We start from the raw sequence: 26,590 nt of genomic DNA, 5'->3' as shown, positions 1-26,590 counted from the left end.
CAAAGCTTGTTCATAAAGTGCTCATGGAAGTGGTCTGACAGAGGATGAGACCCTTTAGACAGGCTTTTCCACAATGATGGAAGTGTAGTGAGCAGCAAATAGAGAACAGTGGAGGTGGCATGAGGGTGCTGAAGAGGCTGCTGGACGAGAAACCTGAGAAACTAAAAGACTTCAGTGGATATGTTTGCATGCTTAATGACACCCACTTTAACCCATCCAAAATCTGAATTACTGCATACTGGGGTCCCCCCCCCCCCATCAAATTGTGTCCTGTTCTTGTCACAGCCTCCCCATTCTGCACTGAACTCCACCAGAGTCTGTGTTCCCAGAACTCGAGAGAGAAATAAACGACCTGATGAAAGAAAATAATCTTCTATATCTGAATTTTGCTCACAGCAAGTAGACCTGGCAACTCTGGAGCCAAGAGCATCCATTGTAAAGCAGCAGTGTGCGTCACAAGTTACAGAAAAACTGTAACTAAACATGAAAATAGTCCAGTGAGTACTGCTCACTTGAAATATGGCGGCAGCCTCTCATTTAGAGTAAATATGAATATTGCTGTGAGTGTTAACATGTCCAGTCCGACATGCGAGTCCTCCTCAGCTTCAATCCAACCACATTCAATCGCCATAATATCGGGTCAAATAGGAATAAAAAACAAAACTACCTCCTGGTCCAAAACATTCTGATCTGTGGACAACTCAGAGAATATCACTTCATTACCAAAGTTGTTCATTTAAAACTGTAAAAAGGAAAGAAAAAAACATAAAAAGTGTTGATGTATTTATCCTGCTGCACACATTATGTATGTGAACCCCAATCAGTACGACTGAAAATAAATCTCCTGTCTTTTCATTCTTTTCTTAAATATAGTCTGGTGTTTCCTCTACAAAATAAAACAACAAACGAAGCCTTGAAGCTCCTTGTCTTAGCATATTAAGAATTTGTCCGGGTCATTCCACTCAGTTAGGAACGACCATTCAGCAGGACCCCGTGACCAGAACTGGCCTCAGTCTCACTGCTCTGAGTGATGAAAGTCAACAGCTTCAGCCTGAGACGTTCACAAACACTTTGACTTACGTCACAGATGCCTGCAGCCCTGTTTGGTGGCGCCACGGCTGAGTTGGGGACGTTCTTGTTGCCGGCTTTCATAGCGGCGTCTCTGCGGGCCTGTTCCAGAAGGAGCCTGGCCCTCTCCTTCAACTCCTCCTGACGAGACAGCACCCTCTACAAAAACATAGTCACCAGATATCTGAACGTTAGAAGTGACAATATCCACCTGACTAATGACATTAACGAGTATTTAAAATGTTCTCAGTCCAGTGTTCTTTAAAAAAAAAAATGTACTCACCTTCTCAACTGGAGGACTTGATACAGGAGCAGGTGAAGGCTCCTTTAAAAAAGAAAATGCAACAAAAACAGAGATTTAAATACCAGAAACCAACATAAATTAAATACCAGACCGAGATTTAGAGGTTTCATATCTAAGATATAGATGTTTTTACTTCTTTCTGCCCCTTACCGTCAGCATCAAGAGACAGAAAGAGAGTGAGACTAATCTAGGTGTAAAGTGCATTCCCTATTATGGAGGGCTGTCTGGGTGGTGTGGAGAGCTTTCAACAGAAAACTAACATCCTTTAGGATTTTTTTGAGGACAAAAGCAAACAGGGTGAACGGAGCTTTGGGCTTAGACCGAAGAATATTACAGCAAAGCAGTGTTTTATTCCACTGAAATGTGTTTATCTTTTGGCCTGCATGCAGGCAAGGATACATGACACAAACTAGATAACAGCAGATCAAAAATGGGGTGTCATGACTGCCACAACCCCCCTGCTGCCCCCAGCTCCCCCCGCCTGCCCCGTGACCTTTCGACTTGTAAACAAGGACCAGTAATCTGGGGTTAACAAATGCAGGCAGCCCTGCATTCAGCGTGCTTGTGTGTGAGTGGGAGCACACGTTCATACAGGTGTGTGTCAGTGTGTGAGACGAGATGCTGTCTGCTCTGTGCGAAGCATCGCCACGCCTGAGCAGTCACGGCGCCAACTGTCATCAACTGCAGGGATGAAAAATATAATGAAAAATATAATGAAATGTCAAAGCAGGGGGTTCTCCTGGGCGCCTTCTGTAGTCGCCACGTGTTAAAGGCCCCGGCCTTGATGCTCCCGGTTCCCGGCAAAGAGACAGGTAACGACAACATCTAATGCAGAACGGGAGAATTTCAGGACGGTCATCTCAGCAATGGTATCAACGAAGCTGGGATTTGAAGCTTAGCGAGCGTGAGGAGGGAACGAATGCTCACAGCGTCCTCTGTCTTATGACTGACGTCGCTGTGAAAGTTTCAATCAAAGCCAGGGTGCACGGATAAAAACATGTACAATCCATTTAGAGGCCAGGCTGGTACCTGCAGGCAAACGCTGTCAGAATCTTAATACCCGACTTAAGAAGCAAGAGTCAGTCTACAACATAGAGACAGGTCCAGAGGTTGCTTAAGGAACAGAAGTTATCATATTTTACGTGTACTGAATGGCTGAGAGGACAGTTACCATATTGGCCAAATTAAATGTGTGTGGTTTACCCGTTTGGTGGGGACGTCTGTGTGGTTGACTGGAGTGGGTCTGGTGTCTGAGGCGGGCTCTGACTCTGAGTGACGCAGGCTGGCCCTCTTCTTCTTAATGAGGTCAGCATCCCTGTTATAGGAGAAGCCCAGTTTCTGGTGAGAAGGTGAGTGGGAAGAGGAGGCTCCTGTTCTGGTCGGGGACGCTGGTTCGGTACCACCCTCCTCTCCCGCCTCCTCCTTGTGTTGCATTTCCTTCTCCACCGCCCTCTGTGGTAACTCACTGAGGTCTAAGGTGTTGGGTTTGAGGAGGCTGCCTCTGTCCTCACAGCCTGGTGGTGTCATGTGGGTTGAGTTTGTTGTAGCTGTCGCGGTTAAAGCTGCACGTGGCGATGGAACAGGAGGTGAGGATTGCGAAGGCCCTTCTGCTGCCACGCTGGCTGAATCAACTTGTGGCTCCATCATATCCCCTTCAGCAGCTTCGGCGCCATTGGATTCAGTGGGAACGCCACCAGCAGATGTAACGGCCTGAGGGTTATCCTGGCGTTGCTGCACGTCGTTCAGTTCGGCATAGAACTTGTCCTGGCCAATGGAGGCGTTTGTATCTGTTTCAAAGTCACCCACTTTGTAGGTGCTGCGACTGCTGTTGGCCTCTATCTGCACCACGTTGAGCTCCTCGCCGGAGAAGTGAGCCCGGATCTGATAGAGGTAGGTCATCACCGTCAGCTTGTCAGGAATGGCCAGCAACACCATGTCGGATGGTTCCAGGAGACGAGAGATCCCAAGGCTCGCAAAGCCATCATATGCCTGCAGAAACAAGCACGAAAGAAAACACTCATACGTCAGAAAGGACATGTTAGACATGACGGCCAAAGAGGGACGGTAGGGTGACCAGAGTGGATGAGGTGGGAGAAGTCGGGTTTCTTTTTCAGACAGCAGCTGTATTTGGTGCTTTGCATGCATGATCTAAGTATGTACTGTATGTGTTCATGTGCATGAGAGACACCTTTGGCATGGCCGCTGACAGGTCATGTCAGGGATGTTTGTGCCCGATAAGAGACGCAGATATCCCAAGACGGAGCTCTTAATCCCAAAGTGTGTGTGAGTGTGTGTCCTTATCGCTCCCCTACATCAACATGCCCACGCTCTCCGTCACGCGTGTAATTGGTCTGATTAGACTCTGATGAGAAAATACAGGTGTGATTATCAAGCGACACACGAAAACCAATCCCCCATCACAAGATAGACTGAGACAGAGAGAGAGAAGGGATGAAAACCATTATCGCTGCCAATGACAGGTAAATAAATAGATTAACAGCGTGCACACACGCTGCCTCCATTCCTGCGCACACACAACCTCCTCATCCATCTCCCACAGGTATCACAGCTTGTATCTGGTCTGCTTGATAGTGTTGATCCAATTCAAACCTGTTGCACCACACATTTGTTTCTCTGCCTCCGTAGATCTACCAAGTCTATCAATCTCTCAGTTTCTTTCTCTCCATGGCGACCAGAACCTCATCTTTGCTCTTTAACCTTTTTCAGTCCAGTCCCGCTTCAAGTCTTTCTCCCTCTCCAAATGCATGTTCCTACTTTTCCTTATCCTTTTAATAAAGCCCTTGTTTTAATAAAACTACTATCGCTGAGTGACAGCGGATGCTGGACAGGAGCCAACTAAGTTATATATTCTTTTGTGCATAATCCCTCCCGATGAACGCCATAAAACTGAACTAAAACCCTGCAAACGAATGCAAAAAGCTCATCCAACCTGTGACCATGAGGTCGGCTGATGCAACAAGACAGTGACCCAAAGCAAACAAGTAGATCAATGACAGAACGCTTGAAACAGATAAAAATGCATGTTCTGCAATGCCTAAGAAGGGTCCATAATTCCTCCTTATCACTGTGCACGTTACGTAAGCAGCAACAGGAATCATCTGATGGAGGCTGTTGCTGCTAAAGAGGCTTATGCAAGAAACTTAATTCAAGAGTTCACTCATTTATTCCTGCCTGCATTGTGAGCAATTGCTTAATGTGTTCCACATAGATAAGAAATGTACATTTATTCTGTCTTATTAGTTTAGTTTGCCTAATACTATTCAGACTTACATTAGGATCAGAGCTCATTTTATGAATAACCAATGCAGAAAACCAGATAACTCTGAAGGGTTCACCTACTTTTTCCCATCATTTATAGACTCATTTCAGCAGCAGGGCTGACTGCAGCTTGGTAAAAATCCCACACTGTTCAATGTTCTTACTTTGACAGAAATGTGCAGGGTTTGCAGTGTTGTCGTGGCACCTACACAGCTGCATGAGAAAATTAATCCCTTTCAGCGTAGCTAATCTCATTTCTCCAACTGCATTTGTTTCTGTAACAGACTGAAAACACAAGCTCAGGAGAGAAATGGAGAATAAGAGGGCGATGTATTCGAGTGAGAGATGTTTCTCAATTTACAATCAATTATGGGTTATTTTTCTATTTTTCCCACTTTGACCCGTTTCGCTTCTTTTTATAGATGGAAAAGGTACCAATTGCTGGAACAACTATACTTGCATAGGGAAATAAGTGGTTTGTGAGTATGTGTGTGTCTCTGCTTGCATAGACAAAGCAGGAGGAAAGGACTGATGGAGGGAAAGAAGAAGAGAGGAGTTTTCCTTTACAGCCAATCTGTTTAAAGGCCCCCCTCCCTCCCCTGTCAGAAACAGTGTGTGAAAGAAAAAGAAAAAGAATATGAGGAAGAGGGCCTGATTGGGTTTCTAACACGTATTCAGGGGAGCAAAGTGTGCTTGCTTTGTTCCCCTCTCGCCCAGGGTAGGCTGTGAAAGAAAGCGACAACTTTTCTGCTCAATAGAGACAAAATGAAAGAATGGGAGAGAAAGAGGAGTGAGAGTGGGAGAAAGTGAGAGCTGGATGAGGAGGGAGACGGGGAGGTTCTCAAGCCGGGTTTTGTTTCAGGGTCGATGTTCGCCTTGACGTGTGCTACAGTCCTCAGCGTCATGCTTTATTCCTCCTATATATCCAAGTTTTCTGTGGCAGTAGGTTAGAGTTTGTGCAACAAATCTCCCAAAAACACCTCAGTTTCAGTACATGTGCCTCTGTAGTACTCATGAATGGTAGCATATTTCAGAAGTGGCTCTAAAAACAACAGGGCACACAGTCACAGTCAAATAAGCTCTTATTCAGTTTTATTGGAAGCAATCGCGTGGATTTTTGTGATGTGAATTTAAACAAAGCTGTGGTCTACATGTGAGTTTATATGTATTCCAGAGATAACGTGCATGATAAATTAATGCAACGCAGCAACATTTGAAACGGGGTGACATTTTTGTCCAATAGGACTATTTTGGAAATATCTACTCCTCTCACTTTCCATTTACCTGGTGAAGCTCTGGGTCTGGACTAAATGTCACCGTTGTGTGCCCCAGGCCTTGGCTCCCCCCCCCCCCCCCCCACTCCCTCTCAGTGACTGACAGCTATCTATCGTTGTCAATCATCAGCACCTCCCTCCCCTCAGCCCAACCCCTCACGGTTCTGCTCGGGGCAATTCAGCCCGGTGCTTGGTGCAACACTATCAGATGGCATGACAAATTACTTCTCCTTGGCCTCATTACACACACACACACACACACACACACACACACACACACACACACACACACACACACACACACACACACATATAACAGCAAACCTACAAAACAGACAGAGAGGCAAGCAGCCCAAAACATCCAAGAGCTCCAAAATCCTAAAACAGACATAAGATGAGTCAGTAAAAAATCCTCCAGACTCGGTTTCCTTACACATAACCCTTAAATGATGGCCATTTCAAAGGCTGCAAATGTTCTAAATATTCAACTCTTTCTCTCTTTTTTTATACACACCCCCAATATTGATTGCCCTTATCTGTCATAATTCAGCACAGTCTGAGCTCGCTGCAATCATTCTTTACTGATAGACTGTGAGAGGAGGAGGGGGGGGGGGGGTGTCTATCAACTAGCCATGAAAAGCAGAGATAGTCTTCGTTTCTATACATTTCCATTTCTGCTGTCCATCCGACACATTCTATATGTTCAAACGGCTGCTTATGACCTAAAATACTCTGATGTAGGGAGAAAAAGTAGGTTTTCTTCATCTCACACCTTTTGATTTCCTTCTTTAATCCACTTTCTCATATTTCCACTTTCATTCTTGCTCTTTGGGGTCATCAACTGCCCACACTCTGCCGTCTCCAACAGTGAGACTAGCAGGAAATATCACGGACAACCCTCTCTTGTTAAATAGCCTCAAGGTGCTACATGACACCACACAGAGCATAACTCCTCTTTCTTCTCTCCTGACCCAACTGGCTTTAGCAGTCATAACAACAAATGTAATTAATTCACCGTTGTGTGGTGCTACTGGAAACTTCCAAAGCCTAAAAGCGCTCAGGCATTGCATCTGGCATATGCAAAAATAACTTATGCTTAAATATTTCATGCCATGTTACAGTGGAAAGCAATAAAATTGGAACTGCTAAAGACTAAATCATCACAACTTGTGAGGAAATGGCCCTCGTCGAACTTCAGTTGCTACGTTACTCATCTAAGACGCTACCCGTTTTCATAGAAGCTGTTTTAAACACAGCTATCAGTCTAACAAAGCTAACAAAGCAGTTCTGGAGATGAAGCCACACTTTGAGCCAAGAGGAGCCACAAACAACTCATATCAAAGAGGACAAAGCACCAAAAAACCCATAAATAGTGAAAAGAAGAACAAGCAAAAGAATCAGACAACAGCTGGACTGGATAGTCTCATTAAATCTCAAAGCACATCTTTGCCTACTTTGACTTCTTTTTCTACAGCAGAGCAAAGCTACAGAACCAACAACAACACAACTAAGAGCAGCCCACAGCTTAGATTGTTTCACATATTTATTAGACTGCTCCCAAGTGGCAGTAAAATACTGCAGATGCGTGAATGCGTGGCACAGACGGAGCTCATAAGGTTGAATTATTATCAGCTTAAATCTTTACTAGCTTAAAGTTGTTTTACAGTGGCAATATATTGTTTTCTGATGTCGGTCACCTGCTTTTCCTCTTATTCAACATATGACTAAATATAATATTCAATTCAAAATGGTGGGGTGATCAGTAGGATTTCACAGAATAACAGTATTCTGGTAAAGAGCTGTAATGTTTGTAAGATAAACAAATGTCACACAACGCATTTAACAGAGTGTGAACGCAGTGCAAAGTTTCCCATAAAAACAATGAAATCCAATAAGTTGATTTAAGGACTTAAATTAGGTCAAATTTCCGAGGATTATTCCAAGCATTTGTCACTTGTTACAAAAAGGAACAAACTGGGTCTGCTCAGTCTTTCTTGTGCAGATTTAACACAGACTATACATAGATTAACAAGATAATACCTTGTTTGGCATGTTCCCAAGAATGTATGTGCACGTAGAGTATAGCCAGTACACCCTTGGGATCTACATGAGCACGAGCAGAAGGTATGTAGCTGGGTCTCCAGGTGTAGATCTGTGCACAGAAGCTGGACGCAGCACGCTCGGCACAGTGCTGCAGCTATTCACCGGCTATCACATTCTACGGCATATTCCCATATTACTTATATCTAACCAATTTCTTCAGGGCTACTTGAGCACCTGGAGGGGGGGGGGGGAGGTTGAGGGCAGTTAGCAGATATGGGATTGGGTCTCTGCCTCTCCCTCTACTGTGGTTATTGTCAACAGGGTAGCATTCATGCCTAACAGGGCCACCAGAGGTTATCGCTGAGGCAGAGAGTGTATGAGAAGAGGAAATCAAGCTGCAGGAACCCGACGCATATCGTTCTGTGTAGCCCTCTGGGCCAAAGAGGGGACGCTTGTGCACCGTGTCTATACCGGTGTGTGACTGTGTGTAGTGAGCGGACAAAACTGCAATGTGCATTTGTGTGTTTTGCAAGTGTGCAGAGGAAGAAAATGTGCTGAGGGAGAAAACGGCGAGCTGTGCGAATGTTCGGGTGAAAACGTGAATGTGCAGAAGGTGTACGTTTTGTTTAAGCCTAGAATGGGATATTCAGGCTTGAGTATACATGTGTGGGTTACTTTGGGTTAACCCTAGAACACTAATGCACAAATATATTAACACACAACAATTCATGGCAAACCAAAGTGTTCTTCTTTTATTTCCAGCTATACAACGCCTCATAAAACAAAAGATGATTGCATGGGAGGGACCCTATAAAAAGGCGCCCAGTGAGAAATTAGGGAATCTTTAACGAGATTCATAAAAAAAATGATAAATAATGCAGCTCATCATAAAACCACCCGACATTAGTGTTCTCGGGTTAAGGAAGGAGACAAATAAAACCAAAGAAGTAATGATACTCCAGAATAACCTTTCTTATATAGTCTTTATACACACACACACACACGTAAGACAAATAGCATACATCTAATCACCATAAGGAAACACCAATACCAACACACATAGCAGCTCCCAGCAGGCTGTTGAGCTGAGATACCGTCTCACCTCTACCAGGTGACTAAGTCATGCTTTGGACACACACACACACATCGCAGCAGGAGCAAACATCATTTTTACACCCTGGCTGCAGTGCTTCTTGTGCGTTTCCACCCTCCATCTTCAAACATTGTAAACACAAGTACACGCTATATCTTGGGATTAATGGCAGGTCTCTAAATAAGGCCAAATGGAGATGTGGATTGGAAGGGAGGTAAGTGGCGAGAAGGGCCCAGCGGTGGCTGCCTCTTACCTTTTTGTTGTTTTCTTTAATATCCTGAGGATTGAGCGACTTGTAGTCTCTGAAAGAACAGTGGGGAGGGTTGCAGAGGAGGGGGGGGGGCAGAGGAAAAGAGGAAGAGAAGGAGAGACACAGCGAAGAAAGAGGTGCGTTTAAATATGCGTCACATGTAATGGTATTAGAACTGTAACATGCAATTTCAGAGCAGAGCAATCAACAGAACTAATAGAGTGGAAAATATGTAAAAATAACACACTGGAGCGTGAGGGCAGACGAGCATAAACACACACATGTACACAGAGCAGAGTTTTAATAAATTAACCTCATGTCTGCTCTCTTGACGGGGCTGCATATGCTCGTCTTTTGTATGTTTCACACACATTTAAAGGTAAACATTTAAGGAAGCGTTCACTGAATACTTCAAATCGTGTGCAAACATGTAACTCTATATTTAAATAAATGAATGTCAAAGCAATCAGAAAGACCAGCATGACATGATTACAGACCAACTGTGCAAATATGATACCACATATCCCTTCTATCCAAGGTCTGTTTGTGTGCGTGTTTAAGTTAGCTGCATCTCTTGTGTTTCATACATTATGTCGGGCCTGAAATGGTGCAGGAGGGCACAGAAGGCCAGCCCGTTCCTCCAGGAGGTGGTGAAGTTGGTGATCTTCACCCCGCGGTAGTTCTTGGTGACCTCGCGGCACCAGACCAGCAGGGACTGGCTGGCATTGGGCTTCCCTCCGAGAACCGGGCTCGGGACTGGACTCGGCTGCAGGTAGAGAGGATGAGGAGGAGGGAAAGGGGGTGGGTTTAAAGGGGGAAGGAAGAAGAGGAAAAAAGAAATAGTTTGTGGAATTAATCATTTAAAAACACATGCATCGATTTTATACAACTGTGTTTTGTTTTTTTTAAAGTAACATTTCCACAACTTTAAGTTCATAATGTCCACATTAAACCACCCTCCCTTCACTCTGCCTCTGACATTAGTTATTTCTCAATAAAAATGTTTCACATAGCAACCACCGCCCATCCAATTAGCATATCATACTGGCATATAATGAGCCTGCACATGCATGAACGTGCACACAGGCAGACACACATCATAATGAAGGGTCATTCAGAAAGCAGTGTATGACCGTGAATAATGTAAACATCTTATTAATTAGCTTCGCCTTTGAAGTCTTATCTTGGTTGAAAGCGTTCGCCATTAGGAGCCTTTCCTCTCCCAGACTCCAAATCCCACAAATCCTTGGTAGTGTGGAGACACTGGTCTTCCTCTGACAGCCAGCAGAACCAATGCTATTCTGATTATTCAGCTGGATATTCACTAATCTGGCTATGGAGAGTCTGATACGGGCTAATTCTCTCAGATCATTTTGAAAGAAAATGACCAAAGTGTCATAGAGATTTGATTAAATCCATTAGAGGCCTGTGATCAAAAAGACTGGAATTTGTTCGAAATCCGAGTGCAAATTACTTTTGTATGCAGGACAAAGACATTAACATTTGACAAATAATATACATTTCTCTAATCATTAATAAGCTTTTCTCTCCACTCTATTATGATTTGAAACTTTCTTGTAAAATATTAAATTAAATGAGAATGTTTAGGGTATTTTTACCGTGTCGTTGAGCCGAGTGATGCACAAACTTTACTCAAACTGCAGCAGGTGAAGGAAAGATGTGATATTGACCACCTTAACTAGTTTATCCAGTTTAAAAGCCGCACAGTGGAGGTGCTCGCTATGATTCTGCCTGTCTGAGCCTCAGTCCCTTCAAAGGGCTTGTGGTGGCCAACCAACCCCCTCTGTTGGCAGGTTTCCGCTACTTCATGAACAGAAAATAAAGATAAGTCATGGAGGAGGGAAGACTGGAGACACATTCGTCATTTGAAATTGGTGAGAAAGAATTACTGATTGAGAGTGTGCATACTTGAGCTTAAATAATCATTTTTTAAGAACACACGACAACTCAAAGGAGGATTTGATGAGCTGTAAGAAGGAAAAAGAGACTTTGCTTCTATTGTAAATTAAAGACTTCTAGAAAAGATGGCTTAATGGCATCACTCAAAACAGGAAGATGTGCTCAAGATTAACGCTGAATCCAAACTCTGATCAGTGTAAATAACAGACTTTTATGGTTGGAAAGCAAATGACAGGATTAACCGCGTCAAATTAGCTGCTGGCAGACACTAAAATACAAAACTCTGATTGGTTTGGAATGTCAGAAACAAATGAGCGGTACAAAAAGCCAGTTAGTTGAAGTCTACAAGAACCTGTTGTTGCAGTTTAACCGATGAACATGCGTCTGAAACCAGCAAAAGACGCCACAAGGGCCAAAACAGATGAAAGAGACTGGAAGACATCTCTAACAGCCATTTCTAACCTTTGTACCAGAGTGTGTGTGAGTCATGCAGTTCCCTATGGCGGTCTCGGTACAGGGAGACGGTTGCGGGAGCCTGAGGGGCAGACACTTGACATTTCCGGCTCGTCTTTAAAAGAGGGCCTTAACCTTTCCCCACAGCTTCTTCAGACACGTTTTAGGAGACCTCGACAATGCGTTTGTGCCGCTCAAACAAAAGGAGAAAAACCAGAGGGAAGAGATATAAAAAGTCAGAAAGTCAATAACGATTAGAACATGGTCACAACTGCATTGTGGGGATGCTGATAGAGGTCAATTAATTAATGTAGTTAATGCCTTTGTTGGCCAGCTGAATCAAACTTCAAGCTTCAACTCTTGCTGCTGTTTATTTGTGCACGTGTGTCCGTAAAATGAGAGTGCATGTCAATCTGTGAGTTTCAGTGTGGAGTGGTCTTCCTCCAGGCCTTCCCCTCCTGCCTTTTTCAAGTGACGGTTGAAAGTAGCTGTCTAATTTGAGCGCTCTAATTACCTGGGATTAGAGACCAGGTGCTATTAAAGCAATTAGACACACAGCACACTCCAGCGCTGCAGACCCTGTACCCTCGCCAGCGGAAAACACACGCAAACACACACAAACCTGCATAGTAAATATTCTCTCCGACTCATTCAAGTATCCAAATACACACATGAGCCAAGAGAAAATAAAGAAACAAATAGAAATATGCATCATTATTCGAGTTTTTCTTTAAAAAAGAAAAAGAAGAGGAGTTGATGGTTGCACTCTGGTAAACTACTTTAAAATTCCTCTCCTGACACTGGAAGCAACACGGCATCCGTCCAGCAACGGTGACGAGCAGTTCCTCCGAAGCCAAAACTGATGTAATTTTCTCAATCTGCATCCCCGACCGTTCCATTACGCTCTTCCCCCGATAAAGGTTTACAAATGCATCCAGTCACCCAGGCTTTCATATGCATCAAATATTAAACAAATAGCATATCATCTCCAACGGGAGCCGGCTGCATTTCCTTAAGACACAAACACGGTGGGAATAAAATTTTCATGAGGACCAGAAACGCACCCCGACTTATCAAACAGTTTGCTGTCTTGCCTAAAGGAAGGTGTGCGAGTGTGTATGCATTGTGTGTTTGCTTTTTATCTGTCTGTGTGAATGTCACCGGGTGTGTGTGTCTAACACTGACACAGCCATGTAGCTAGCTCAGCTCGAGGGTAGGATTAGCAGAGAGCATTGCCTCGGCCCACAAACATTCCATATTAAAAAATGAAAAGGCAACCTTCATTACTATCAGTGGCACATAACCTCCCCTCTTCCTCCTCCTCTGCTACTATTATACACAGCCCTAACAGCCTGGGCGGAAAATACAAGCCACTGACAAGAGATTCCATTATTCCTGATGCCTCGGTGTCAACAACATACATCTAACGGGGCAAAGAAAGGAGAGAGAAATGGAAGAAGGGAAAAGGGTGTTTGAGAGAAACAGAAGAAGGGGGGTTGAGCTCACTACAGCGCCTGAATGAGAAGATAGGAGGAAACCCGGGGATGGAAGCATCCCAGGCTCCTGTTGGTGCTGGTGTTAGGAGGATTTCTGCTTTCTGAGATGTGATTTTTAGAGGGTGTAATATGACCAAAGATCTGGAATCGTGGGTGAAGCAGAAAATAAATAGATCTTAAAAAATGAGAAAACTGTTTCCGTTTGATGCCGAGAAGAATTTTGCTGCTTTTATCGTAGAGCCGATAAGCAGAGCAACTTTATGTGGGAGGGGAGAGAAAAAGAAGCTCAAAATTGGTGCAAACTACGCAGAAAAGGTTAATAAAATAAAGTTTAAGTATTTGGAAATATACATCTAAAATGTGATGCCAGCAGCAAACATAAGAAAAAGGGAGGGATTAAGGCGTTATTGCCATTGTGTTACGTCATCCTTGCTTTTTATAAGACCGTTTTATTGTTTGGGAGGACAATAATTGTTGCAGTTGCCCATTCTTACTCAACAGTCCTCAGTTGTTGCCGTCTGATTCTCCTCCTCGTGAAGCTTCACACACTTTCAACAGGACGCAGGTGCAGACAGGCCAGTTAAACACACACCCTCTATGAAGCTGTTTAAGTCATGCAGAATGAGGTCGGGCACCATCCTGCTGAAATAACCACAAACCTTTCAGGAAAAGACAAAGAAAAACCCAACATCCACCACCTCTGCATCAATGGTACCTTCACACATATGATCCATGGACTCTGATGCACCCCCATACCACCCACTCTTTCATTTGCACCCGTCTCTGATAACAGCCTGGATGCTCTAGCAGGCCTCAGTTTTTACCAAAAGCAGCTGAAACGTGGACTCATCTGACCACAGAACATGTGTCCACTGTCTTTCTGTCCATCTGAGAAGAGCAAGAGTCCAGAGGACTCAGCAGCATGGAAAGTTGAGGCATATAGTTTCATATCAGATGCATATCAGGTTACAGTTTTTCCAAGTAATCCTGAGCCCATGTGGCTGTATTGATCATGGTGCCATGAGGGTTTCTCATGCAGTGCTGCCTGAGGACTCAAAGGTCATCCAAGAGTGGTTTCTGTCTTTGGCCTTTACACACAGATTTTCCCAGACTCCCTGAACCTTTTCACAATATTAGTTAATACAGATGTTGAAACACCTCAACTCTTTCCAATGTTGCATTGAGAATTATAGTTTTGGAACCTATTGATCATTTTCTGAGGGAGTTTGGCACAAAGCGGCGAGTGCCAGCCCGTCACTGCTCGCTCCGGAAAGCTAAATCCTGACATCCTCACCTTTCACCAATCAATCTGCTGATTCCAGAAGAGTGTGAAATATAAACTTCTCTGAGTGTGCTGCTGACAAACAATTTTTTCCAGATACAGTTAAGTTGGTAAGTGGAGGCACTGTACATCTCTTATTTGGACTTGTCTCTGGGCCTGGGCTGATACTCTGCCCATCAACACAATTTAAAAACTGGTTTATTGTTTGAAGTCCACACTTTCAGCACAAGTTGAAACGAAAGCTCAGCCACCTCATCTTAAAATCTGTGACTTAAATCATATTGCATTGCTTGCTGCCTATAACATAATTTCATTGATCTTTTTAGGGAAGTCTTTAACTTCCAGCACTTTGGATCACAGACACTTAAAGTGCTGAGGACAGTTTCAGGACTAACAAACACAAACAAAGTCACACGGTAACATACGCAACTAAAGGACTAAAGAGTGGAGAAGCCACTAAAAACTGGCCTTTAGGAGTCATAAAAAAGATACAAGTCAAACGCTTTAAGTGGCAGCTTTGTCTCTCCCTCTGGGGCACGACGCTTCAATGGAAACTTAACTGGCCTCAACCCAATGACATAAACCCACGACTCTGTGGAGAAAAGAGCTTCCATGTCTTTCCAATCTTACTTTCGAGGCTTCAAAGTGGTGTCAGGGTGTCAGATTTGAGGAGGTGTTGAATCTCATACTCTTTAAAACTTGTAATCCGCTCAAGGGAGCCTGGAGCAAAAAAAAAAAAGAAGAACAAGAAAAAAAAATAGGCCCACATACACTGTAAAGTATGTATAAACACACAGACTTACTTTAAAAGATAATCAAGTATTATCCCTATATGTAGAGTCGCTGAGCAGCAGATGCATTGTAATATATGGATAACTGCTTTGTAGACAGGGCAGCCAAACACACGGCTGTTATTCCAGATGAGCACACACACACTTGAAAAACATTCATACCTGTTCACATTTAAGAGGAGGGGGTTAGAGCCCTTCAAGTGGCCTGTCCCGGCTGCAATTGCTCCCATTATTTAATTGCACTTTCAATCAAAACAAGCAATTTGCTTAATCTGAGCTTTATATGTCCGACGTCTTCACGGCTTGGAAACGAGAGTGATCGCCTCGCGTCACCTTACCCATGAAATTGTGCTTCTGTTTTCAGACACCCGCCTCCATGAGAATAAAGGGGATGGAGCAACTTCCAATCAAAAGTTCAATTATGTAAATGGAGATGTGGAGTGGATGGAACAATAAGGAAACGAGGGTGTGGTGGGAGGGAGCAAAAGGATAGAGCAGGAGCGGAGAGAGGGGATGTAGCGTGAAAAATAACACACATTAACATACAAAGGAAATATCGCATTATGGTCGTAATCACACTGAGAAGAGGCTCCGCTTCCAGATAGAGGGTCATGAGAGAAAGTGAGTGCATGAATACGGTTTAGTCGAGTCAAGCTTAATTCTTTTTTTATGTGAGAACAGGCGGAAAGAGAAATAAGATCTGTTAAGAGCGAGGAACTAAAGTGTCATAATACTGATGTTTCTTCCACAATCTCTAACAAAAAACATGTAGATACATTCATCGTGATGGTGATGAGGGTTGCTTGTCATTCACTTTGGAGCAGATATGCCCCCCCCCAATCTAGCAGTCAACTTGTAAGCCAAGACAAGCCTTTCGGCAGTTGGCTACTGAGATGTAAAATGAAATCATCAGGAAAAGCTGTTTCCTTTTCCAGGACCATTTTGCTTCCAAGGCCTATTCTGCTCCAAACGCATAACCATGCAAAGAAACCGAAATAAAAAAAAACATTCACAGAAGAAGAAGAAGAAAACATCATGGGATAACACAGTTTGGGTGAGACGGCAGACAAAAAGCGGCTGTGCCAGCTTGCAGTGTGCCCAACCGCTCACTTGCTTGCCTAACATGCAACGCGGAGGCATAATGCGTTGTAAGCGCTGGCTTTAGCTTGTCATGGAAACGGCGGTAGCATTACCCACACTCACGCCTCTGCAAATTAGCTTTGGCCGTGGGGGGAAAAAAAGAGAAAAAGAAATTTAAAAAAAGGCATGCAGGATGGGAAGGTTTGTGTGCATCTCTGGGAGTGAGAGGAAGGGATGGAAGCTGGCAGCACCACCTGCTGAGTGTACGCAGATCTCTTCATCTACACGTCCTCACTGGATCTGTTCTCGACTAGTTTTTCAGAAATTACACTTTCAGAATGATACTTTAAGAAAGGGGAAGAGGAAGGGTGGTCGCTGTTATAGATCTATACCGCATTAATCTCCTTTAACTGCCATCTTCAACAAACAAATTAGTGGTGCAATGGATTCAGAGATCGTCTGAGCCGATATCAACGACATTTATCAATTAATCTAAGCCTGGGCAGGGAAAACTCATTATGGAGGCCACTTCAGGAATATTCTGCAGGTAAAGAGGATGTGTGTGTCTGTGAGATGCGAGTGCTCCGAGTTGTGTGTTTTAACAGAGCAGTTGCTCAACCCCCGCACCACAGACTGCCATTGTCCAGCGCAGCGTGGGCTCCGAAGTGATGAGAGGGGTGATAGCACAGCCAATTAAAATGAACATAATTACAAAGTCACCCCTTTGACTCCTGATCAGAATACACATGCATCAACACACTCACACTAAAGCAGGAAGCTGCGGTGGGGAAAATGCTACGTGAAGGCAGTGAAACAGAGGGAGGTGCATGACAAGAGAGATGGAAAGTAGAAATACAGCACAGAGAAAGAAGAATGTGTTAGTAACTGTGAGGCAGGGGTGGTTTACTCATCTAATACTAGTCCATTATTAGCATACCATGTTTAGTATGATACAATGCTAAAAAGTCCCCCTAAATATATTAAATCCACTCCACTATTGAACAAATCAATCAAAATTCTACAGCGACTATCTTACTCTCATCTTAAAAGCTAAAAAAGCTAAAAAAGCTATATAATCATATCACATATAGAATATTTAAGCAATACTTAAATGTCCGGACATTTACTTTAATTCATTCAGTAGATTGTTTTATCCAAGGTGACTTACAAATGAGCAATATCAGGTTATCTATCTTACCCAAGGGCACTATGGACTTGTGGGAGATGGAGGTCATCCGACTGGTGGACAACTGCTCCAAAACTGACCTTTTTGAGAAAAGCTAGAACTTTTGGAGACGGGCTAGCAGTACTGAATGCTTCCCTTTTGTCAAGTATTCTCAGCTTTCTCACAGTCCATGTCTAAAGCCAGGCTCACACCAGATGTTAAGCCCGATTTTGACCAATACCTTAAGCAAATCAGCATTAAACGGTGGGAGACAGTCATCAAGTGTGAACGCTTCAAAGACGGGATTCCAAAGGCATCCCAAACTCCCACTAAGTAGCTATCATGCTACATATTTCTGAGGATTTAGCAGGGTAGGAGTTGTTGGGTGAGTTGTAGCGAGGAGCTGCCACCAATCAGAGAGCTGGAGATGGGGTGAGGGGACACAAGAGGGGAAAAAATGGAAGAAGAATACAACAAACAGGCATGTAACAAGAAAGAAACTGAGCAATAGGTGTTTGAACTTCAGCAATAGCAACTTGTGTCATAATACAAAGAAAAAGAAGCGAGAAAATGTTGTAGTGTGGATCCAGAGGGACTTAAAGACTCAGGATAACAAGAAAAGCAAGTTGAGAAAAGCAAGTTTTAAAATCTGTTTAAATTGCACCACAGGAGATGTTGATGTTAATAAACAACGTTCAAACTTTGAAACTTGGCCCTTTATGTCTGCATCAATCAGCTGAGAAGAGAAAGCACGCAGTGCGAGCTGCAGTGGTCGAGTGGACTTGAGAAAGTTCGAGGAGACAAAGAATAACAAAGCAGCATGTCGGAGAAATAAAACACCCTTTTCTGATTGTTTCACAGCAGCTTTCTTCTGAGGCACAAACAAAAACACTAAAACCTCAGCAAAACGCTGTAGGAACATCATGTGTGAATGCAGATGAAGCGCGCTTCCACCTTTCCACTGTGTCTGTATACGAGGACAGACGGTTTGTCACACTTGAGTGGATTAATTTGCCCATCTTTGTCAAAAAAAAAAAAGAAAGAAAGAAATCCCCTGGACAGGTCGAAATGCGGCTCATAACTTTGGCGTCCAACCTTCACACAAAGGAACAAACCACATGAGGTTGTTTTGGAATGCGCCGGATCTTTGTATCTATATTCAGATATCACTATAACCAAGACAGACCTGCGTGATCAAATCTGTTCCAGGTCAATTCAGCTCTGATCAGAGAGCTCAAACAGAAAGGGAACGATGCCACAGAGTGATCTTTGAGTCGAGATGACATAAAAGCAAATACCTACATACCAAACCAGTCCAAAAGAGGGGGTGCTGGAGAGCTTTATAAAGAGGCAATTAAAGCCTTATCATTTCTACACCCAGTGCACATGCGAGCGTTCACGCACACTTTAAACACATGCACGCTATTTAAAAGACAAATCACTGACTAATTCATGAGATACTTCCAGGGTCCTTTTTAAAATAATAGAATATGATCGGTTTAATTCAATTAAAAATGTCATAAGTGCCACTTAAAGATAACTGAGAAAAGGGTTTGGAACAACTGAGCCAGAGTGGATTTGAGAATGTGTGGGGGGTCTCAGGCCCACTGGAGGTCCAAGGAGTTTTCAAGAGCACGAGCTTCATCTCTCTTCACCCGAAGCTCCCTTAAAGCTCACCCCAAAAACCCAGGATCCTTCTGGGTTTAAGCCCACACGCACCTGGAGGACTGGGGCAGATTAAGACCAGATTAAGATAAAGTTACCCCTTCTTCGGCTGCTATGTCATTCAAACCCGTGGCCTCTACGGCCACTGGATAGAAGTACACACAAGACAAAAAAGGTCTGGTTCATTCACATATACACACGCACACAGGCACGCACACACAAAGGACTTTGTGGTCATCCTCATAAGCCCTATTAGTCTGCTATAGAGCCTCTCATAGCAGACATCAATCATGGAGGGATTAGTCAATTCCCTCTCTAAATGAGAGGCAAGGGAAACTTCCCTTCAACTCAAAAGCAGGTCTCTTTCTTTCAGAGATTACACAGCGATTTGTTTTCATTTTCTTCCATCTTCATCGTTTTCTGTTTGACTTGCTTTTCATTTCTCTCTCTCGTGCTCCGTGTCTCCCTCGTTCTCTCCTGCTTGCAGCTTGTGAGGTAATCCTTGGCAGATAAAACTAAGGAGGACTTACCAAAGGCAGATTACAAGCGGCGCTTTGCGGAAGGCCCTTTTACACCAACCGGCGCGGGTATTGAGGAGAGCGAGCTCTTCGCAGTGCTTAACTTGTGAACTCGACATGCACCCAACAGAGGAAGAGGTGGAAAAATGATAGCTGCATTACAGTAACTGGATCAAAATATATCCCTCGCAACACACACAAGTACACACAGCACAAGGATGGATGTCCTTTCATGACAACATGAGTAGAAAATTGAAAATGGAACAGCTGCTGAATGTTAATATGAAATTTACGTGTATTTAATCGGAATTCCTTCCTCAACAAGTCTCCAAATTGTTCCAATTTTTCATCTCACATAAACATACATCATCTTTCAGAAACATTCAAAGCTGAGATTGTTTGAGAGTTTCCATTAAATGGATGACAGAGATGCCCTGCAGCTGGAAACAACAACAGGCAGCCCAATGATTGGACCTAACCTGCGTGGAAGACGAAACTGTGTCTCTGCTCTCCCACAAGATCCAATGACAAACCACTCACAGACTGCGAGTAAGGGTTGGGGAGGGGTCCACAAAGGGAAAACGCTGACATTGAGAGGTAATGATTTAGCCTTACTCCTCTCAAGGATTATTCTCCTAATATTACATAGCTTATGGAAAGGCTAACGTGGCCAAAGGGAGCCACTGAGGCCTCAATGCTTTGGTCTGCTGTGTCCATTTTTCTGCTAACACAGATGCCAAGTTCTGAATTTCAAGAGACAAAAAATAGACAAGATATACAAATCAGCAGGTGTAAAAACATCAAGCGAGCCTCTCAAGACTTTTCTCCTGCTGAAAGTAAGGAAGAACACATAGTGATCGCAAAGGCAGTCAGAAAACTGTTTTCCTGGGATTTGCTAACCTAAACAGCTGCTGTGTTACAAGCAACAAGCACTAAAGCCAGCAGAGATCAGAGAAGTAACAACAGGGCAGATAGATGTGAGGAGTAAGAGTCAATTCTTCTGGATTATTCCTTCTTAACGTGGACAAACGACTCCGGCAGCTTTTGAGAAGCCTTAATTAAACAAAGCATCAACATCATTTTCAAGTTTCAAATACTACTTATAAATGCTTCTTATGAATCTATCCAACAGCAGTTTAAACCCCCCCCCCCCAATCTTACTTTCTGTACGTCCTGGATTTATGACTCTTGGTGTGAAACTATGTCAAACTTATCAGAGCAGATGAAAAAACTTTGGACTGGATAAAGAGATAACAAGACGAGAGACCTTGGATCGGGCAAGGATCAGTAGACAAGAGATGACTGTCCTCGTCTCTCGAGCTCCCCTCTGTCAACCAAAAACATCCCTCAGTCGTCACGGTAACCTCAGAAACACTTCACAGTACGTACGTGGTCCTCTCCTGCCGCGAACCTCTGTGAAAGCTAATTAAGAAATATGGCAGCCTTCTGCGAACTCAATTAAATAATGTTAATTTATTCTAATTTCAATTTGGAGGTAGTCTGATGTGAAGGAGGGGCTGTGAAAACAAAGTCTGGAGAGGAAGGAGAGCTCTGGCCTCTGCCTCCGCCGCCCAACCTGAAAAAGTCTATTTAATCTGAACCCTTTGATTAACATTAGTAATCACAGAAGCCCTTCAACTGAAGGAAGAAAAAAAAAAAAAGACAGCGTACATCAGCTGCTGGTTCAGTTTCTCATCCTCGGTGAGAATGAATGTGGTCATGTGTGTCGCAATGAAGAGGTAGAGGGAAAAGTGTCAGGAACACGACGTTAGGCTGTTTGTTGGCTCAATAATGACGATGACAGAGCAGAAAGGCTTACAAACACTAATATGAAGGCTAAAACAATAAACAGCAGCTTTAAAGATGTCAGACACACTTCGTGGAAGCAATCTAAGAACTTAGAATCTCTTAAAAAACTTTTCCCCTCAGACATATGCCAACTTCCAACTTTTCTTTATATGAAAATAAGGCAAATAATTCATGAAGCGGAAACTTGATGAAAATCCAAAGATAAGAGCATCTAAGTGTAGAGCGGTCCGACTGTGCAATAGAGACGGAGATAAAACAAAAAGGAGGAGCAGGGGATCACTGAATTACTGGGAGGGGAGAAATCAGCTCCAGAGAGAAGAGATGGACTGAATCAGACCAGACAGAGCTCACAGCCCGCCCAACAAGAACTCCCTCTGTTCATTTACATTAATCCCACAGACGTTTTTCATCCCTCCAGCTCCTTCACAGATTCAAAACTTAAACTTGACATATCTGAGGATCTATATCTCCCAGACATGACAACAGACAGGCAGACTGGCATGGGAGACGTGACATTTGACAGATTCAAGCATCACTTTTACCAACTTGGGAGATAAAGAAAAGATGCAACAGATACAAACAACAGAAGCGCCCCATAAATATTCAACACGAACATCTGACTGCTCAGTTACAGAAGCACACCTGTTCTATTAAATTTAATACAGAAAAGAAAACAGACTTCTTCTATAGCATATATACGGGTCTAACTGGCTGCCCGTGCATTTGAATGGTTCAGAGTTAGCATAAATTCCTAGAGCTGAACATGTTTTGCATTGGCAAAAATCCAGAGTGTTAAGCTCTTGTCAGAGCTTAATGTAAATCCAATACATATGATTAATACCTGTGTACAGTGCAAGTGGGCGCACACCATATGTCCTGTAGATGCACCGATTTTCCACAGGCTGCCGTTGGAGTGGGTGGCTTTAATGCAATGACAAGGAGGATAAAAACTACAGCCAAGATTAAGTTTGATGCAAAATTTGCTCGAGTGAATTCATGCATGAGAGGGACAAGTAATATGTTTTTAAACGCCAGCCATCACGACTTCCATACGATCCATAATATATGCTTTCACACATCCCTCTTCTCTTAAAGTCAGTCAAACAGAAATGAATGTAATAAAGATATCAGATATTTTGGCCACTTTTAAACTGTGACCTTGCATGCTCATGGCGACTGCGTCTGAGATACATTAGTGCAAAGTCTGTAGAAGTAGCAGGAAAAAAAAATCCTGAAATCTTCACCACTGCAGCTCTGTGTCCACGGACCAAAGTTACTCCTGAAGCTTCGGTTCTCTGAGCAGATATGCAGCTCTGAAACCTTCGCAGTGTGCTGCTGGCGCGTAGTGTTGCCACATTTTAGCTTCACTCGTAACTAGATTAATCAAATTTTCTTTGCTCTTACTGTTTCTCTGCAATTTAAGAAGACTAATGAACAAATTCTGCCATTCGGGGCAGATGCATTTCTGTGAAGCCGAAGGCAGAACTGTTAGCCAACTGGTCCAGGACGACTGTATCATAATGGGAATACGGACAATACATTCCAATGGTCGGGGTTTATACTCGATCCCACTCCAACATGGATTTGGATTATGAAACTGACCTAAAAATCCTGAACAAAACTGATGAAAAACAATCAGTGACACGCAGCTCTTTTAACATGTTTTAGCAAACTACTGTACCACCAATGCACTCGTGTAAACCTCTGCATGCAAAATAGGATGAAATTTAGATCAGATACAGGACGTGATCATCTCTTTTGGTGAGCAACGGCACCTTTAGGATTGGTTGTAAATGTGTAACTGAATAAGTCGGATTGAAATGGATCCATTTCTATTCAAATTCTGAGATTAAACCAAGTTGTCTGTGTGTTTATCTAGGATCAACACATTATTTCTGCTCACATATAAAGCTGGTAAAAATAATTGTACATGTAGAATACATACTTCAAACACACCAGACACGGTGGAGGTACTTTTGACAGAAGGTTTTAACTCCTAAAAGTATATATTCACCAAACTGAGCCTTAGGCACACAAGAAACTGTAAGAAAAGATACATGTACACAAGCAAGCTCAAGCAGGCATTTACACTCTGTGCACGTTCATAATGTGATGATGTGTTGGTTTCGTCTTGGCCTCTCATAGTGGGAATGTCTCCTCTTAATCCTCTCTGACTTCATACATTCAAAGGTCATCTCACAGCCCATGTGTAGGCTGTGGCGCGAGTGTGTCACTGCGCTCGGTGTGAATAAGAAGGAGAAACCTATTCACACTTGCCTTATATGTCAACAAACCCTGTAGGCCTATCTTTGCTTACTGTGAACATCCTATCTCTTCCTCTACAATTCCCTGACCATCTTCCTTCTCTTCCTCCCGCTGTTCTCTCGTCCTCTACCCTTCAATATCTTCCACATACTCTCCTTCACTGCACAGCCCTCTTCAATCCTCTCACAGTTCTTTCTCAACATCCCTGCGTTTCCTCCCTCCCTCCAAGCCACAGAGTCAGGGGCACCTCTTGGCGAAGTGTGGCCCACCACAGGCCACTGGCTCTGGGTAATTAAAGTGGTTTAGGCCCCCTCACCCACGGTCACAGCCAACTGCAGCTGGGTGATAAAGGCACTGTGCCATAATTACATGGACGGCCAGCATCACTGCCCAGCTACACTAAAACAGTCACCTAGCTAGCTGCATGGGGAGGAGGGATGAGTGTGTTGGTTTGTGTATAAGTAACTGTACTATGCTTGCATGTATGTGTGTGTACAGGGGGTCAACACCCCCTTGTGATCGCTGTGCTGTAGTTAAGCCTCCTGTGTTTAAGCCCCACACAGGTTCATTGAGCCCCTACACACACACACACACACACACACACAATTTTAACTTCCACCCCTCCCCAGACCCCCAGCCAATCATTCCCCACCAGTGGTCTGACTCCTGCCGTGAGTGTGTGTGACCGTCAGCCATTTAATTAGACCCAGCCATGATTCACCTAATTTAAATAAATAAATAAACATATGAAAACACCCCAATAAACAAACACCTACATTCAAATGAGGAGCTGGTGAGTTTCATGAGTATAAAGAATGTGCGGGCGGGCAAAAAAAGCTCATGTGAAGACGACTGGCTGTGGACACACCAACGCAAACACACAGAAAAATAATGCTTCAAGTGACTCACTTTTAACTCAAGCTGCAAGTGCTGATCCAGAATGAGGAGCACGAAGCGAGCTACAGACGAGATCTGTGACATTCTGCTTTTAAAGGGTTCAAGTGTATGCTAAAGATGAACCGTCTATGCACCATAAATTCGCATTCCCAGCGAGTTATTTAATGAGACAGGTTCTACTATGCATCTTGAAAAGTTCGGTTACGTTTTATATACAGCTTTTAAATATTCTTTCAATGTTTTCTGGATAAATACAAGTTCTCAAACACTCCTGCTAGTCATTAAGCACTACACATACTGATTGCTACACTTAAATGCATTTGTTGTTTTGTCGTTGCAGGCGTCTGTGTGACCGTTGTGGGGAGTTTATTACATTCAAATGAAGCCTGCGTACCTTGGGGGAAAAGGAGGCCAGCTCTCTCCCCATCACTGCAGCCACCGGGCTGGGCCCGACAGGCTGGGCTCTCTCCCTGTCTGGGCCAGCGCTGGGTTTGGAGGGTGGTGGACTGGGGCCGAGGCCAGTGCTAGCAGCTGGGGGAAGGGGAGCCCTCTTCTTCTGGGTGCTGCCAACGTCAGGAGAGGGGCCGCCAGCGGGTGGCTGTACCGGGCTTGATGTCCTTGGCTCGTAGAATGGATTGGATCTGAAAGTGAAAACAAAAGGTGAGACAAAAGAAGAGAGCATGACAAAAAAAAAGGCATGAGTTCAATTTTCTTTTTCAGTATCGAGTTGTAAGGTCAGCAAAGAGGTCAGGGTTAGCTTTTGACATCTTTCCTCAAACAAAGAGCAACAGTTTGTTAACAGGTCCTCAACCTTTTTTAATTTATTCTTTAATTTTCTGTCCCAAATCTCTACAGATGGCCTCACAACAGAATGCAGAATTAAAAATGCAGATTAGAAAAAAAACAACCGTCAACATTTCAACTCACGTTGAAGAGCGTATTGGTTTCAGATTGGTGTACAAACGTCTTATTAGGTAGACTATCAGGATTATCAAGACTCTTTAAATGGTCAAACTACACATTGACTAATTAAACAGAAGGAAACTGTTACTTGGAAACAACGCTTTAGTGCAATACAATGAAGGGCACACACAAGTGGTAAGTTAATAGAAGATGCAGGTGCACCGAGGTCAGGCCTGTGTGACCTCATATCCTTACTGCCCAAGGTGGACTACTGACAGACAGGCAAGAGCATGAGGACACACACACACACACACACACACCAGGATGTTATCAATATGCAGGCATGCTTGTGGAAATGAAAGCGGGGCCATGGCCTTAAAGACATTCACTCAACATGCAATAAGCAATCCTAAACAAACAAGAGCACTGGATGGTGGGGATGGGGGTGAGAATGAGGAAAAAAAAAACTGATTGACGAGGTATCGCACTGAAAGAGAAGGTAATTTAGAGCTACTCAGTGTCAATCTAACTGCAAAACGATAGAGGGTGGAAAAAAGAACAGAAGTGAAGAAAAGAAGCGCAGGCAGGCCTATAGAGAAGCTTTAACAGACCAGTACTGGCTAAAAGACATGTGAAAGGGCTCCAGTCAAAACACTGTGCTGCCCTCTTGAACTTTCTATTCTGCAGAGAACAGCTCCTGATGTAAGAGAAAGAGGACAAGAGACACACCAGTCAATAACCTGTCTCTTTTTAGACAGCTGAGAGGACTAAAACATACAGATGTCTGTGTGACAGCTTCGCTCAACAGCCAAAACTGAAGGGTTCACGTTTACAATTTAGGCATGGCCACTCCTCTGGAGAGGTCACTCATTATCAGTAAAACAACTCACTGTGAGCAGCACCACAGCCGCAGCCCAGCTGAATGAAAACTTTGACAGGTCACCACCAATCACCTGCTTTAAAAAGCTGAAATGTTTTTGAGTGCAAGGTTAGCGTGACTGCACTGAACTAAACTGGCAGAAGTGACGCCCTGAC

At 43.6% G+C, this 26,590-nt stretch overlaps 1 protein-coding gene across 5 annotated transcripts in view; it reads right to left on the bottom strand.

Moving 5' to 3' along the window:
• ehbp1 (EH domain binding protein 1) overlaps positions 1-26,590 on the bottom strand; it is a 119,768-nt gene that overhangs the window by 54,304 nt on the left and 38,874 nt on the right. For all 5 annotated transcript variants that reach the window (XM_072390589.1, XM_072390591.1, XM_072390593.1 and 2 more), the window contains 6 exons: positions 25,047-25,293; positions 9,899-10,077; positions 9,315-9,363; positions 2,576-3,361; positions 1,352-1,393; positions 1,081-1,227 (listed from right to left, as the gene is read on the bottom strand). In XM_072390589.1, the coding sequence (XP_072246690.1) occupies positions 1,081-1,227; positions 1,352-1,393; positions 2,576-3,361; positions 9,315-9,363; positions 9,899-10,077; positions 25,047-25,293 (1,450 nt within the window). The remainder of the gene's footprint in view (positions 1-1,080; positions 1,228-1,351; positions 1,394-2,575; positions 3,362-9,314; positions 9,364-9,898; positions 10,078-25,046; positions 25,294-26,590) is intronic.

The sequence above is a fragment of the Leuresthes tenuis genome, unplaced genomic scaffold (genome assembly GCF_036924035.1).
Source record: "Leuresthes tenuis unplaced genomic scaffold, fLeuTen1.0.hap1 SCAF_8, whole genome shotgun sequence".
NCBI lineage: Eukaryota > Metazoa > Chordata > Actinopteri > Atheriniformes > Atherinopsidae > Leuresthes > Leuresthes tenuis.
This window is presented reverse-complemented; position numbering and strand designations above follow the sequence as displayed.